Raw genomic sequence first — 16,895 nt, forward strand, 5'->3', positions numbered from 1 at the left:
AGCCATTGAACAGGTACTGCGTTCTCTGACTAACTCTGACTCAAAGTCTGAGCAATCTATCTCCTGCTGATGTTCTAGCCTAGCCTGCTTTTTTCAAGACAAAATCTCTTATTAGGCAATCTTTTCCTACAGGAAATATTGGATATTTCTCCTTATTCAAAAAATCCCACACTGGAGATACCAGTTGATCGTTATTGGTGCTCTTTTGATTCGGTTTCTGAATACCAAGTATCCGAATTGTGTGAAAAGTTGAGAAAGTGTAAATGTTCATTGGATCCCTTTCCATCATATCTTTTTCTTAATATTCCTTCTCAGGTCATAACGTGGTTGACCATTTTATTAAATTACTCACTGGAAAATGGATACTTTATACAATCTATGGGGCAAATAGCACTCCTCCTTCTGAAAAAAATCAGATCTAGATCCTATTATCCCCTCTCATTATCGACCAATTGCTAATATACCATTGTTGACAAAGTTGTTAGAATCCATTGTAGCTGGTCAACTTACCAATTATCTGGAGAAATTCTCACTACTTCAACCTTTTCAATATAGATTTTGTTCTAATTTTAGTACTGAAACCTTATTGATCTCTCTTCTTTCTAAAATCCAACAATTACGACTACAAAATAAATCAGGGATCTCAAAGTCCCTCCTTGAGGACCAGTCAGGTTTTCAGGATTTCCCCAATGAATATGCATTGAAAGCAGTGCATGCACATAGATCTCATGCATATTCATTGGGGAATTCCTGAAAACCCGACTGGATTGCAGCCCTCAAGGAGGGACTTTAAGACCCCTGAAATAAATGTTCAATTTTGCTTCAGTTTGATTTGTCTGCGGCGTTTGATGTGGTGCATCATGATATTCTGCTCCAATTACTTTCAGATATCGGACTTAATCAAGTTGTCTTTGTTTGGTTTTCTAAATTTTTACTGTCTTGATCTTACTCAGTTAATATTGATGGTAATATTTCTAATTCCTGGCAGCCTCCTTGTGGGGTTCCCCAAGGCTCTCTGCTTTCCCCAATCTTGTTCAATCTTTATATGACAACTTTGAATACTTGCAAGTTGTCAGCTTGGGAAACGCTTTTTACCTATGTGGATGACATCTTTATATTGATCGAGATTGACTCAAATATTACCAATTTAACTTTTAAAATAAACCACTGTATTTCCAAACTTCAAACTTGGGCTATGTCTGTCCAGATGAAGTTAAATGCAGCCAAAACTAAACTTTTGTGGTTAGGCCCAAAACTGGATTATCTTCGTTCCACTGTACTTTTGGATTCTGGAGCATCCATACAAATTGAGTTCTCTTTCAAGATTTTGGGAATACTTTTCGACTGTTCCCTTACCTTTAAAGATCAAATAAACTCTCTGTTTAAGAAATGTTTTTTCAGTTTACGAATGCTGAGGAAGCTTAGATCTCTTTTCCATCAACGTCATTTTTCTGTCTTGGTCCAATCATATATGATCTCGGCTAGATTATTGTAATGCCATTTATCTTGGCATCACAAAGATCTGCCTCCAAAGACTATAATTGATTCAGAATACCGCTGCAAAGTTGATTTATGGAAAAAGCAAATTCGACCACGTGGCTCCATTGCTTTTGAGTCGCCCTTGGCTCCCGGTTTATCTCAGAATCCATTTTAAATGTTTTTGTATTATTTTCAAAATTTGATATTGTATTTTTGTTCATCTTGTTCCTCTTTATGGAATGTTTATAGATTTTCATATGCGAGAGGCACTCAACGATTTAAACTTTCCCTCCCTTCTAGGAAAGGAACTCAAGGAGTCAATAATTTTAGCCTTTCTCTGGCTTTTAAATTTCCTCAATTATGGAATGAACTTTCTTTAATTTTGAGGTGTCCCAGCTCTTTTCAATCTTTCCGTAAATTTTTTTTATTTATTTATTTATTTTTTAAATTGTTTATTTATCATTTTACAAAAAAAAAATTATTAAGCATTATATCTTGTACAGTAAGATTGTAATCCTTAACATAAATAATAAGAAGAAAACATATAACATATTCTCTTACACTTAAGCAATCAATAGTCCCCAATTATTGGATCCAAGACTTTCAAAGAGTGACATTACGTAAATCTTTAAAAACTTCTATTTGCTAAACATTTTGAAAATTAATTCTCTTGTATTTTAGCTTATTGTTAACTGCGTCGAGCTTCCTCTGGTTGAAGACCCAGTATATAAAGTTAAATTTTAGTTTAGTTTAGAAAGGGGCCCTGAACCCAAGGAAAGGAGCCCATGTCTCCATGGGCTCCCTAATATCTTCCTTTCTCCCATGCCCAGGTCCAACACACTCTTTCTCCCCCTCCAAACCTCCTGGTCCAATTCTCTATCTCCCCTCTACTCCCAGGACCAATTCTCTCTCTCTCAATTCCCAAACACCTGGCTTACTGTTAAACCAGTCTGCACCGTGCCTTTCCATCTTACCCAGTCCACCATATTCTAACGTGACTTCAGAAGGAAAGGCCTGATGCTGGCTGCAGGGCTGAAGTCTGGCTTAACGGTGAGCTGGGTATAGGGTTGCGGGATGGGGCATTAAGTAATGGTGAGGTGTGGAGGATAGGAGCATTACTGTGATTAATGTGCAGTCCTATTAAATTGTTTTATCTATATGTTTAATTTCTAATGAGCAAAATGAAAAAACCCTTTCAAAATATATAGCCAATATAAACCTAAGAAAGATACTACTAAAAAGATTGGCTAAAACACCTTAGACCTGAGGAGGGAAGTCTGACAAAACAATTATTCCATGGGAGAAAACAGGATTTAAAGTAGTGGACATCAGTATGAGCCCATCATGGATAACGTAAACCTCTGGCTCAGGCAAAATCTCAAAGGTGACCAGCACCAGACATCAGTCTAAATGAGAGTTGCCTCATACATCATATAGTCCATAACAAATTCATCACCTGTGAAAATAATAATACTCCCAAATGAAAAATTCCAGACTTAGCACTCAAGAAAAAGGGGAATAAAGGCATACAAACAACATACATTCCCTAAAGACTAAACCAACACAAAAATAAATAAAGTGGACTGTGTGTGGTGGGAATGAAAGAGAAAATTGGTAGAATAAATTAATAAATTAATCACACATAATTCTAAGTTTTGATAAATAAATACATTAACATTTGTAAATTAATACAGTGGTACCTCAGTTTACGAGTGCACCGGTTTGCGAGTGTTTTGCAAGAAGAGCAAAACATTTGCAAAATCGGTGCCTCGGAAACCGAGCATGGCTCGATTTACGAGCACCCCCCCCCCCCCGCAATCCGGCACCCCCCCTGCGATCCAGCACCACCCCTGCCTCGAACCGGCACCCCCCCCGCCACGATCTGACCAGCCCCCCCGCCATGATTGGTCACCCCCCCCGCCACGATCCGACCCCCCCGACACGATTGGGCACCCCCCACCACGATCCGACCCCCCCGCCACGATTGGGCACCCCCCTGACACGATCCGACCAACCCCCCGACACAATTGGGCACCCTCCCCCCCCCCCCCCCGCTTCTTACCCTCATCTGGGCACTCTTGAAGATCGGCCCTCGTCTGCTGGGCCTTGAGCATCTGAGCATGCACAAGGCCTGCGAGTTCACGTTCTGAACGTGAACGTGAACTCGCAGGCCCAGCAAACGAGGAGTCCGATCTTCTAGAGTTCCCAGATGAGGGTAAGAAGCGGCGGGGGGGTGCCCAATTGTGTCGGGGGGGATGTCAGATCGTGTCGGGGGGTGCCCAATTGTGTCGGGGGGGGGGTCGGATCGTGTCGGGGGGGGGGGTCGGATCGTGGCGGGATGGGGGTGCCGGTTCGAGGCAGGGGGGTGCCGGATCGCAGGGGGGGTACCTGATCGCAGGGGGGGCCTTCGAGGGGAGCAATGCCGGTTCTCGGGGGGGGGGGGAACGCATCAAAGCGAGTTTCCATTATTTCCTATGGGGAAACTCGCTTTGATAAACGAGCATTTTGGATTACGAGCATGCTCCTGGAACAGATTATACTCTTAATCCAAGGTACTACTGTACATAATACATAATTATCAAATCTTGCTGAATAAATATCAAGTGTATAAAAAGTGTATAAAAAAGCCCTGAGATAATTGTTTTACATACTAATAGAAAGTGCAAGTGCAGAAATTCCTATCTTAAACAAATTACCAAAGAACAAAAACAGAAACTAACTTGGAAATTTGGGAAATGAAATAAATATCCCAACATTTAATAAATGACTTAATACCAAGCTAGTAAAGTATAAAACATTGCCTTTAATAGGACTCGCCAGAACCTCTCTGAGCTCCCTTAGTATCCTGGGATGGATCCCGTCTGGTCCCATCGCTTTGTCCACCTTCAGTTTTTCAAGTTGCTCATAAACACTCTCCTCCGTGAATGGCGCAGAATCTACTCCATTTCCTCGTGTAACTTTGCCAGACAATCTCGGTCCTTCTCCAGGATTTTCTTCTGTGAACACAGAACAGAAGTATTTGTTTAGCACATTTCCTTTCTCCTCATCACTCTCCACATATTGGTTCCCAGCATCTTTTAGCCTAGCAATTCCATTTTTTATCTTCCTCCTTTCACTAATATATCTGTAAAAAATTTTATCTCCCTTTTTTACATTTTTAGCCATTTGTTCTTACGCCTGTGCCTTCGCCAAACGTATCTCTCTCTTGGCTTCTTTCAGTTTCACCCTGTAGTCCTTTCTGCTCTCCTCTTCTTGGGTTTTTTTTATATTTCATGAACTCTTTCGCCTTTATTTTCTCAGCCACTAGGTTGGAGAACCATATCGGCTTCCTTTTTCTCTTGTTTTTATTGATTTTCTTCACATAAAGGTCCGTAGCCATTTTTATCGCTCCTTTCAGCTTAGACCACTGTCTTTCCACTTCTCTTATGTCCTCCCATCCTAACAGCTCTTTCTTCAGGTACTTTCCCATTGCATTAAAGTCTGTACGTTTGAAATCTAGGACTTTAAGTATCGTGCGGCCGCTCTCCACTTTAGCCGTTATATCAAACCAAACCGTTTGATGATCGCTACTACCCAGGTGAGCACCCACTCGAACATTAGAGATACTCTCTCCATTTGTTAGGACCAGATCCAATATCGCTTTTTCCCTTCTGGGTTCCGTCACCATTTGTCTGAGCAGAGCCTCTTGAAAGGCATCCACAATCTCCCTACTTCTTTCCGATTCCGCAGACGGAACTTTCCTGCCAAACTTTTGGATATCCACAATCAGATCCTTATCAATTTGCTGTGATTGAGTCGGAGGTCTGTAGACTACACCCACGTAGATAGAAGTTCCATCTTCTCTTTTCAGAGCAATCCATATCGCTTTTTCCTCTCCCAAGGTCCCTTGCATTTCGGTCGCTTGGATATTGATCTTTACATAGAGAGCTACTCCTCCACCTTTTTGACCATCTCTGTCCTTCTTAAAAAGATTATATCCCGGTATGTTTGCATCCCATCCATGTGATTCACTGAACCATGTCTCTGTGATAGCAACAATATCTATATCTGCCTCTAACATCAGAGCTTGCAGATCATGAACTTTGTTGCTTAGACTGCGAGCATTTGTGGTCATCGCTTTCCAGCTATTTTTCAGCGATAATCTCCTTTCATATGGATTTTTGTTTCGTTTCACTTTCTGTTGCAATATTAAGAAATGAGTTGCTGATATTGCTTATGTTGCAGTCTTTACTACCATCACATCTTTTCTTTTGCCGGGGGTGGTCTCTATAATTGTCCTTCGTACATACACCACCCCACCTTCTAGTTTAAATGCCTAGAAAAATATTGTCTAAATTTCTCTGCGAGGTTTCTTTTTCCTGCTGTAATAATATGTAGCCCATCAGTGCAATATAGCTTCTTGTCCTTCCATGCATTTCCCCATCCTCCTATGTACCTGAAGCCTTCTTGATGACACTAGGCTTTGAGCCATCTATTAAAGTCCTCTGTGTTTTTCACTCTTTGCTCTCCCTTTCCATATGCAGGCAGTATTTCAGAAAAAGCTAAAGTCTTTACAAAAGGTTTCACGCCCTCACCAAGCTCCCGAAAAGCTTTCTGTGCTGCAAGTGTGGAGTTGTTGGCCAGGTCATTTGTTCCCAGATGGATTACAACATCAGTGTTAAAATCCTTAGTTTCTTCCTTAATTATAGTCAGTATTTGCCTGGAACTCCTGGTAGCTGAGGATGCTGGAAGGCATTTCACTATTTTGGTCTCCTCGCCCTGTGTTCCAAGGTTAATGCCTCTGATGATGGAATCCCCCAACAGTAATAGTTTTCTGATTTTGGCTTTTTTATTTGTGCTTAGGGTGCGCTTGTTCTCTTTATTTACCTTCATTGGTTCCAGTCCCACCTCCCTTCTGTTTTCTTGAGTATCGCAGTGCACTAGTGGAGCGAAGGAATTCTATAGAGGTAATATTTGTAAAGGTGGATGTTTCTGTGTTACATGTCACAGTCTTCCTGAGCCTACTGTGACCCATTTATTCCTGGGCTGTTTTATTCTTTGAGGTAGAAGTGGTAAGTTGGTATGATTTTGTGGAGTGATGGAAGCTGCTTTAATTGTATTCAATTCCTGTTTAAGTTTGCAGAGTTCCTCCTTAATACTAGCAAGTTGAAGACAGATGGGGTAAGCCTTAAGCCTCCAAATAGTATGTCTTGGAATTAAAGCACCACAGTGATTGCATAGAATAAAAGTCATCTTGATTGGTTGTGAAGTGACTTGATTTGAGTAGTCCTGATTATTTGGGTCTCTATATATGAAAAGTGGTCCCTAGGGTTGGTGGGAGTATAAGTCTTACCCTTATTCCTATGAAGGGAAAGGGAAAGAGGAAATACGATTTAACAAAGGAAAGACAAGGGTTTATTTTTTTGTGGGTTTTTTTGTTTTTTTAAGTAAGAAGGGAGGAGAAGAGAAATTAAGCAGATATAATGCTGAAAACCAGTGAAAAGAGCAGAATATGAAATGCTGAGCAACTTAGCTTTTTGAAGTTCACAGCGCTGTCCCAAAGATAACCTTAGAAGTAAATCAGAGCCCCTCCCTTCTCCACCTAATCAGCAGACACAATGGCTAAAAACTAGTAAGTCAGAAATATAGGCTCTATACCACCTAAAATACAGTATATTAAACAAAAATGTAGGTTCTATAACAAATCAGTGGCTACCCTAAAACACAGGATTTATAACATAATTTTCCCTACTTTAGTCACCCTGAGCCCCAGGCACCAGGATTTAATTAGAGTTAATAAAGTCTTATTCCTATGAAGAGGAAGAGGAAATAAGATTTAACAGAGGAAAGAGAAGGGTTTATTTTTTTGTGCTCTTTTGTTTTTTTTTAAGTAAGAAACAGGGAGGAGAAGAGAAATTAAGCAGATATAATGCTGAAAATCAGTGAAAAGAGCAGAATATGAAATGCTGAGCAACTTAGCTTTTTGAAGTTCACAGGGCAGCCTTATGGAGTCTTGCCATGATTGCACAATTTTGATGTTTTTAGAGCATTTTTGCACCACATGTCGCAAATGATCAGCTAGCCTGGATGTGTGTTTGCTTGACTTTCAGCCGACAGGTTCTCAATCACAGGATCGCCTGTTGAAGAAACTGGATGTGTGCAGAGTTTTTCTGCATTACTTGAAGGTCACCAGCGAGTTTCATCTCTTTATCCATTTGTTTGTTCTGAATCATTCCATTCAGCGGGACGCTCATGCTTCAAAGGCCTTGTTTCCAGATGGCACTTTAGGGCCATTTTGTCAGCTCACATTCTTGTGGGGACTCAGCCTCCTGTTTCAGTCAAGGTGTATTCTGACAAATGTATGGTCTCTTTGTGGGCCACAGTGGAGATTTGCAATGTGGTTTTCTCTTCGCACGTTTGCCAAGTTCTATAGAGTGAACGTGGTGGCAAGACAGGACCCCACCTTTGGGTCCTCAGTCTTACGATTCGGTGCAGCAAGCCCACCCTAGTTTTTTTTTGGGAGGACTGCTTTTGTACGTCCCTACTGTCTAGAATGTCTCATCTATTGCACTGGAAAAAGAGATTACCGTATTTTTCGTACCATAAGACGCACTTTTTTCACCCCAGAAAGGAGGTGGAAAAGGGGGTGCATCTTATGGCCTGAATACACCACGTGCCCCCCCTCCCCCAGTACCTTTTTAAAGTGGCGGTGGTCCAGTGCGGTCTCCTGCTGGATGGCGGCCTCTTTGCAGAGTTATGCACAATTCCTGGTCCCGCGCCACAATTGGCTGCGATTGGGTATGATTGGGTGGTTTAACGAGAGCGGCGCATGCACGCATACCTTCCCTGCCCCCACCCCTCCAGCATTTGTAATTTTTACACTTGAGTGTGCCCGCACGCATTGAGGAGGAACCGGCAGTGGCTATAAGCGCGCTGGACACCCGGACAGGGCAGGATTAACCAATAGGCCAAGTAGGCACGTGCCTAGGGCCCGAAATGGTCAGGGGGGCCCGATGAAGGAGGGCATCAACATTGTTTTTTCCAAATGGTGATGGGCCCCTCCAGCATCGATCGGCAACGCGGGATCCCCCCCCCCCGATCGGCAACACGGCCCCCCCCCATCGACGGAAAGTAAGGGTAAGAAAGGCAATGGCAACTGTAATTGTGCAAGCGGTGCTGCTTGCCCAAAGCTTCCCTCTGACACAGCTTCCTGTTTCCGCCTGGGCGCAGGGTGGGGGTGGGGGGGCCCAGTGTACTTGTGTGCCTAGGGGCCCTCGACAAATTAATCCTGCCCTGCACTCGGAAGCTAAAGGTAGCCGACCTGCGGGCCAAGCTCCAGCGTCAGGGCCTAGACTGCCACGGGCTAAAGGCCAAGTTGACACAGTGGCTGCAGGAAGCATTGGAAGCTAAATTGTTAGCAGGAGATTCTGGCGAGGAGGAGACGACAGGACTAGGTGGAGAGCCGATAGATGTCGAGCTGGGTGACAAGAATCACAGCACGGCAGGGGATGAGGATGACAGAGAGCCAGCATTTCGTCTAGAGGGAGAGGGCCAGGAGCTGGAGCAGATCACGGTAGCTCTGAATTCAGAAAAGGGCACAGAGGACAGGAAATCAGAGCGGGCCGCAGGGGAGTATGAGCCAAGTGGAGAGATGGAAGAGAGGAAACCAAAGGACCGGACACAATCCCCTGCCAAGCTCAAGGCTTGTCTGACATGACCCCTGGGGCAGCGTGATCCAGGCATGAATGGTGGGCAGGAAGCAGAGAACCGGCCCAGAGATGAGGCACAGTGAGGAAGAGGAAGATGCAGAGGAGGTGAACATTGCGCTTCGCTCTGCAAAGAGGCAGCCATCCAGCAGAAAACCACTTTAAAAAGGTAAGGGGGTGCTGGGGGGGGGACTACGTATGGCTTCGGGCTTGGAGTGCAGGTTGTTTCGGGCTGCAGGCTTCCCAGCATCAGACCACCAGACGCACCTGAACCAAATTTTTTTTTCTTGGTTTTTCCTCCTCTACAGGTGGATGCGTCTTATGGAGTGAAAAATACGGTATATACTTACCCTGTTAAGCTCTTTTCCAGTAGATAGGTGAGACAGTTTAGACTCCCGCCCAGTATTTACTGCACCTGCTTGCAGTTTTCGAGCTGTTGATGCCTTTCCAAGCTGTTTCTTGGATACCTGTCAGCCCTTGTGGACTGGAAAGAATTTGGATATACCGTATTTTTCGCTCCATAAGATGCACTCCCCCCCCCCAAAAAAAAAAAAATTGGGTAGAAATGGCTGTGCGTCTTATGGAGCGAATATTACCTTTTTTCCTGCCTTTTAAAATCCTGGTGGTCCAGCAGTGTATCGGCAGGAGTGAACTTTCCGCTCTCCTGCCTGGGCCTGCTCTGTTCCCTGAATGGCTGCTGTCAGTTTTTGCGAATTAAATGGTGTTTAGAGTTGAAAGCACATGTTATATTTACAAAATTAACAGTTTATTTTAAATCTCTTTTTATTTGCAAGAAAGAAGAACAAACCAGCAAATGCAAATGGCAGAGTTTTTTCTTTTTGAAAGCATACAAAAGAGGGGCACCCCCCTCCCCCAAGATGACTGGATTCTGATGTCCTCCCGGGTTACACAGATACCTGTAGCACCAACCCCCCCTCCCTCCCAACAGACCCCCGCCTAACAGTCCCCCCAACCCAAGAACAAAAAGAAAACCAAGGTCAGACAGATGGGGTAGGATACAACTGCAGTCTGTTCAAAATGTGACTACGACTCCTTAGAGGCAAAATGTCCAAATAAGGAGACCAAGTACGGACAAAGTCTCTGCTTCTGCAGCAAGAGGAGTAAGCCATATTGGCCTCCCATCCCATAAGTTTGTATAATTTATTTCTCCAATACCAGAAGGAGGGAGGGACATCAACCAGCCAGTGATTCAAAATAAACTTTTTCCCCAGGATATAACATTTACTCAAAAACAATTTTTCAGTAGAGGTATAAAAAGAAAAAAGAAAAAACAGAGAAGTGAGCAAACAGCATATGAGAAGATGGGTGGCAGACCAATTGGGGTGGGGGTGGGGGGAGAGATGGAAGGGAGAGGCACAGTAACAAAGCATATGGAAGAGACAGAGAAGGCAGACAGCGGATGGAAGGAAATGAATCCGAGGAGAAGATGAGGAAAGCAGAAACTAGACAACAAAGGTAAAAAAAAAATTATATTTTTTGCTTTAGTATAAAGTAGTATATTAGTTGTGTTGATAAAAATTTATATATATCCTACTGACTCACTTTGTGATTCTAAACATTATCAAATCATTCAATCAACGAATAACTGAAGTTATTTAGTGAACACTCAGACCCACAGCTGAGGTCTCAGTGAAAAAATTCACGGAGCAGCTGTTAAAGAGACCATCATCGTTGTTCACAGTCTCACCCTCCATACAACAGCTAAATAACTGCACAAAGATGGTAAAACAAAACCAACTTAGCTTTGAATGGAGAGGGTTTCAATATAGCTGCTCCGGGATTCTGTTTATTCAAGTGACTGCATTCATTACAATTGCCGACCCCCCTACCCAGGTTTCGCCAACTGGCTTCTTCAGGAGGGGTACGGCATAACGCACTCCACGCAACTCACAGACACTAGAGCTTTTGGTCGTCAAAAGCTCTAGTGTCTGTGAGTTGCGTGGAGTGCGTTATGCCGTACCCCTCCTGAAGAAGCCAGTTGGCGAAACCTGGGTAGGGGGGTCGGCAATTGTAATGAATGCAGTCACTTGAATAAACAGAATCCCGGAGCAGCTATATTGAAACCCTCTCCATTCAAAGCTAAGTTGGTTTTGTTTTACCATCTTTGTGCAGTTATTTAGCTGTTGTATGGAGGGTGAGACTGTGAACAACGATGATGGTCTCTTTAACAGCTGCTCCGTGAATTTTTTCACTGAGACCTCAGCTGTGGGTCTGAGTGTTCACTAAATAACTTCAGTTATTCGTTGATTGAATGATTTGATAATGTTTAGAATCACAAAGTGAGTCAGTAGGATATATTTAAGTATATCACTTTGGATAATTAAATTCCCTTGAGACATAAGATAAAAATTTATAAACAAAGCCCTGCCAGTTGAACATCTATTTCAGCAGTCAGAACTTTGATTTATAAGGAAAGAATAAGCTAAATATTGCAATACTGAGGCTTGTATGGATGCTGCGGGGACAGTGGTTGCGGGGATGGGGCGGGGATAGTGGTCATGGGGACGGGATGGGGCAGGGACAGGGTCGTTGGTCGCCGGGATGGGACAGTGACGGGGACAGATTTTTTCCCCGTGTCATTCTCTAATCTTCTGTACTGCTTCAGAAACCTTTATGAGCAGAATACGATTGCTTCACTGAGAACAAATATTCACACTCTATGTCAGCACATAACTGCTTGTCAAGTACACACATAATACTTGTTCAGAGATCAATCTAAAGTACTTAAATAATCTCTTCTCAGAATAATATGCTTATGAGATACATTACTATGTTAAACTTGGAAATGGTGTTCAAGGAACTTATTCTTCTTTTGGTATTTTTTATATTGATTTATTTTTGGCATTTGCTTTCTAGGCAATATCCCAACAGGACCTTGTACATATGGCAATTCAGATTGCTTGTGGAATGAGTTATTTGTCCAGAAGAGAGGTCATTCATAAAGATCTAGCTGCTAGAAACTGTGTGTAAGTACCTTTAGGCATAATTTAAAATAACAAGACCTGGTATATTAATCTGCTTATCTGCTTCTTGGAGGACTCTAAACCAGTGTTCTTCAACTTTTTTACACCTATGGACCAGCGGAAATAAAAGAATTATTTTGTAGTCTGGCAAACTACTAAGACTGAAATAAAAAACCCTGTCTCTGCCCCATCCCTGTGAGCTCAGTCCCCGCAAACCATCTGATCCTATCCGCACAAGCCTCAAATAGTTATGATTTTATATTGAACATATTTTATTAAATTATAAAAAGAAACAATATTTTGTACAATTGTCATTTTATAAATACAAATAATACAGGTAAGTCTGACCTCGGTTCCGGGGAAAATGGTGGAAGCGCTGATAAAAGATAGCATCGAGGAGCATCTAGAGAGGCATAAACTTATGAAAACAAGCCAACATGGCTTCTGCAAGGGAAAATCGTGCCTGACGAACTTATTGCACTTCAAAGGAATTAACAAAACGGATGGACAAAGGGGACCCCATAGACATTGTATACTTAGACTTCCAAAAAGCCTTTGACAAGGTAACCCATGAACGCCTACTTCGGAAACTAAAGAACCATGGGGTGGAAGGAGACATACACAGATGGATCAGGAATTGGTTGGCGGGCAGAAAGCAGAGGGTAGGAGTGAAGGGCCACTAATCGGATTGGAGGAAGGTCACAAGTGGTGTTCCGCAGGGGTCAGTGCTTGGACCTCTGCTATTCAATGTATTTATAAATGATCTAGAAACGGGGCCAAAAAGCAAAATAATAACATTCACAGATGACACCAAGCTATTCAATGGGGCTAGGACTAAAAAGGACTGCGAAGATTTACAAAGGGACCTAAACAAACTAGGGGAGTGGGCAACGAGATGGCAGATGAAGTTCAATGTAGAGAAATGGAAAGTCTTACACGTAGGACACAGAAACCCAAGGTACAGCTACACAATGGGAGGGCTGTTATTGAGTGAGAGTTCCCAAGAAAGGGACTTGGGGGTAATAGTGGACATGACAATGAAGCCATCGGCACAATGCGCAGCGGCTGCTAAGAAAGCAAATAGAATACTAGGAATAATCAAAAAGGGTATTACAAGCAGAACGAAAGAAGTTATCCTGCCGTTGTATCGGGCGATGGTGCTCCCGCATCTGGAGTACTGCGTCTAATATTGATCGCTGTACCTAAAGAAGGATATGGTGATACTCGAGAGGGTTCAGAAGAGAGCAACGCGTTTGATAAAAGGTATGGAAAACCTTTCATACGCTGAAAGATTAGAGAGACTGGGGCTTTTTTCGCTGGAGAAGCGGAGACTTAGAGGGGATATGATAGAGACTTATAAGATTACGAAGGGCATAGAGAAAGTGGAGAGGGACAGATTCTTCAAACTTTCGACAACCACAAGAACGAGAGGGCATTCCGAAAAATTTAAAGGGGACAGATTCAGAACCAATGCTAGGAAGTTCTTCACCCAACGGATGGTGAACACCTGGAATGCGCTTCCAGAGGGAGTGATAGGACAGGGTACGGTATTGGAGTTCAAGAAGGGATTGGATGATTTTCTGAAGGAAAAGGGGATAGATGGGTATAGATAGAGGGCTAATATACAGGTCCTGGACCTGATGGGTCGCCGCGTAGTTTATTATTATTTTGATGAATCGCCTATATAAAACATAACATAAGCGGACTGCTGGGCATGATGGACCTCAGGTCTGACCCAGCAGAGGCACGGCTTATGTTCTTATGTACAAAACAATGATCAACAAAACCCCTGTCTCCCCTCCACTTATATCTCGTCTACTATCAAGAAAACTGAATAAGCCAAATTATTACTCAGTGTTTCACAGAAATATCATGGTAACAGAATACTGCAGTCACATGACAGGAATAGTGTTAGGGGAGTGCAACTAGGGCAACTGCCCCCTGGTCAGAGAGAGCCCAAAGCCATTTGGAAGCTAAAGAAGCACTGCCTGGGCTTTGCATTCCCCAGTTAAGTCTAACACCAACTCTAGCAGGATACATATTTTAAATCTGATATATTCTAATCACAAAGTAGAAATAAAATTATTTTTTCTACCTTTTGTTGTCTCTGGTTTCTACTTTCATCTTCTTTTTACTCTCTTCCATCCACTATCTGCCCTCTCCCCCTTCCATATGGTATCTGCCTTCTTTCTATGCCCCTCTCCCCTTTCCATCCAGCCTGTGCCCCCTCTCTCCTTTTTACATGATTCATTCCAATTTCACTGCTCTCTTCATTTTTATCTCTCCTACACCAGATCTAGCATCGTTGTCCATCTCTCCTTATTTCTCTGCTGACCCCCTTCCCAGCTTCAATCTCTCTCTACTTTCTCATTCCTCTGTCTCTCCCCTTTCCTTCATCTTATCTCTCCATTCCACCCTGACTCCTTCCCCTCCTTTAATCTCCCTGCTGTTTCCTTCTGTTTTTCCTCTCCCCTGTCCAGCAGTAACCCTCCTCTCCTCCCAGCAGCGTCTCTCCTTCTCCCTCCAGGTCCAGTAGCAGCTCTCCCTTGTCCAGCAGCTTCCCAGCTTACAACAGTGGCTTCCTTCCTTTCCATCCGCTCCCCTCCTGGCAGCTCTCAGTACTTGCCTGCAACAGCGCAGCGATTCATTTAGGCAGCCTTGGGTCCTTTGATGGGTCGCGCCGCCTCTGAGGAAAGCGGAAGTTGCATCATTAGAGGCGGGCCATGATTCAGCAAAAGCCACAAGTCTGCTGAAGTGAATCGCTGCACTGTTGCAGGCAAGTACTGAATCGGGTCCTCTGATCTCACCAGCCCTGCACGGACCGGCAGGAAATTTTTGTCTGCGGACTAGCAGTTGAAGAACACTGCCTTAAACCACAGTACAGTAGAATCCCAGTTAACTGGTATTCAAATAACCGACAAACTCAAAACAGCTGGCATAAAAAAGATGTCTCCCATGCTCCTCAGACAACCTTCAAAGTCATGCGCTCCTGACCCAACATCCCCCCACCCCCTCCTGCTCCCTCCCTCCCCTCCAGTTCCCAAAGCATCAACAGCAACCATAAATCTCCAGCTCCCGAAGCATCAACAGCATCCATAAATCTCCAGCTCCCGAAGTATCAACAGCATCCATAAATCTCCCTCCCTCCAACCCCTGAAATAGCAGCAGCAGCCACAGATCTCTCTCTCTCCTTCCCTCCCTTGTAGCTCCCGAAGTATCAGCAGCAACCACAAACCTCCCTCCTTTTCTCCCTCCCCTGAAGCAGCAGCGACAGCCAGTCCTGACAACAACCCTCCCTCCAGCCACAAATCTCTCTCCCTCGGGAAATATGAACTCCCCCTCAATTCAAAGTAAGAAACCTTGGAATACAGCTAGTTTCAACTCTTATTCTAATCCCCTAAATCTAAGCAGCATTCTGACCTCATATGCAAATTATTTAAATTAGTCTTCTTATTTTCTTACTCCTGCTACTCTGTTTTAATCTATCTATATGCCTCATCTTTGCTTACACCCTATGCTGTCTATTGAAATGTTTTATCACGTATTGTGTCGACAGAATGGGTTAACAGAATACTCTTTATTGAATGATCCACATGGGCCATGTTCTGACAATCTTGACTGCATCAGGGGTCAACTTTTCTCAATAGATCAATGATGGTACATCAATTGAGAGAACTAAATAAAAAAAAATGGGTAAACTGTTTAGTGTGCCAAAACATGGCCCGTGTTGGGTCATTTCAGTAAAGAGAATTCTGTTATCCCATTCTGTGTGACACCCTTGGTTCTCTTTTGACTTTGTTGGTATTTGATGTATACTTCAAATCCCTCTCCTTTCTGTTTCAATGTAGCACACTGTGCCATACTTTGATTGTAATTTGAATATTTTCACCGCTGTAATTGTCTGTTGTTCATGTGTAACGTTCTTGCTATGCACCACCTTGAGTGAATTCCTTCAAAATGAAGGTAAATAAATCCTAGTAAATAAAAAATGAGTTCTGAGCTACCACTGTCCACCTCCTTGCCGGACAATGCGGTTTTGGCGGAAGTGCTGTTATAGAGGTCTGGGAGTCCCCGGAGGCTTCCTTTAAACTTGGGCCATGGCAAAGTTGTATCCCATGGAATCAGACTTCACCTAGCGCCTGGTCCCGCCGATGGTGGATTCTGCTGTGGTTCAGGTCACTAAGCGTACCTCTTTACCCTCGGATGGAGGTGTTGTCCTGCAGAATGTTCAAGACAGAATAGTGAATTTTGTTCTCAAGCGTCTTTTTGTTTCCACTATGGTGGGAGTGCAAGCTGCGATGGCCATTTGCTTGTGGCTCAGGCATATCACACCAAGCTCCGCCAGGATCCTGAAGAGGTTGTCCGTGACCTCAAATTCCTGATCCCTGGAGTGACTTATTTGGCAGACGCACTCTATGGCATCTTGAAAGTTTTTGCTAAGCTGGGAGTTTATTCAGTATCCGCTTGGCGAATGATTTGGATTCGCCAGTGATCGGATGCTTCTTAATCTAAAGGCTATGCTGAGCAGGTTACCTTTTAAAGGTTTGCTCTTGTTTGGCCAGGGTTTAGATGACCTTATGGCCTGTGTTCAGGACCATAGGCCTGAGGTGCTCCCTGGCTCTAACCGTCATCTGCCCAGGGGTGCAGGTTGGGCAACTTTTCGTCCCTTCCAATGCAGCATTTCAGAGCTCCCTCCAGACCTCGCTTTGGAGGTGCAGCGCACCAAGTCTTCCAACCCTTGTTCTGC

General features: G+C 43.5%; 1 protein-coding gene across 5 annotated transcripts in view; it reads left to right on the top strand.

The window, feature by feature from the left end:
- Window positions 1–16,895, top strand: part of RYK (receptor like tyrosine kinase) — a 1,376,634-nt gene that overhangs the window by 1,040,420 nt on the left and 319,319 nt on the right. For all 5 annotated transcript variants that reach the window (XM_033957872.1, XM_033957871.1, XM_033957870.1 and 2 more), the window contains one exon: window positions 12,042–12,151. In XM_033957872.1, the coding sequence (XP_033813763.1) occupies window positions 12,042–12,151 (110 nt within the window). The remainder of the gene's footprint in view (window positions 1–12,041; window positions 12,152–16,895) is intronic.

This window comes from Geotrypetes seraphini, chromosome 9 (assembly GCF_902459505.1).
Source record: "Geotrypetes seraphini chromosome 9, aGeoSer1.1, whole genome shotgun sequence".
Classification (NCBI taxonomy): Eukaryota; Metazoa; Chordata; class Amphibia; order Gymnophiona; family Dermophiidae; genus Geotrypetes; species Geotrypetes seraphini.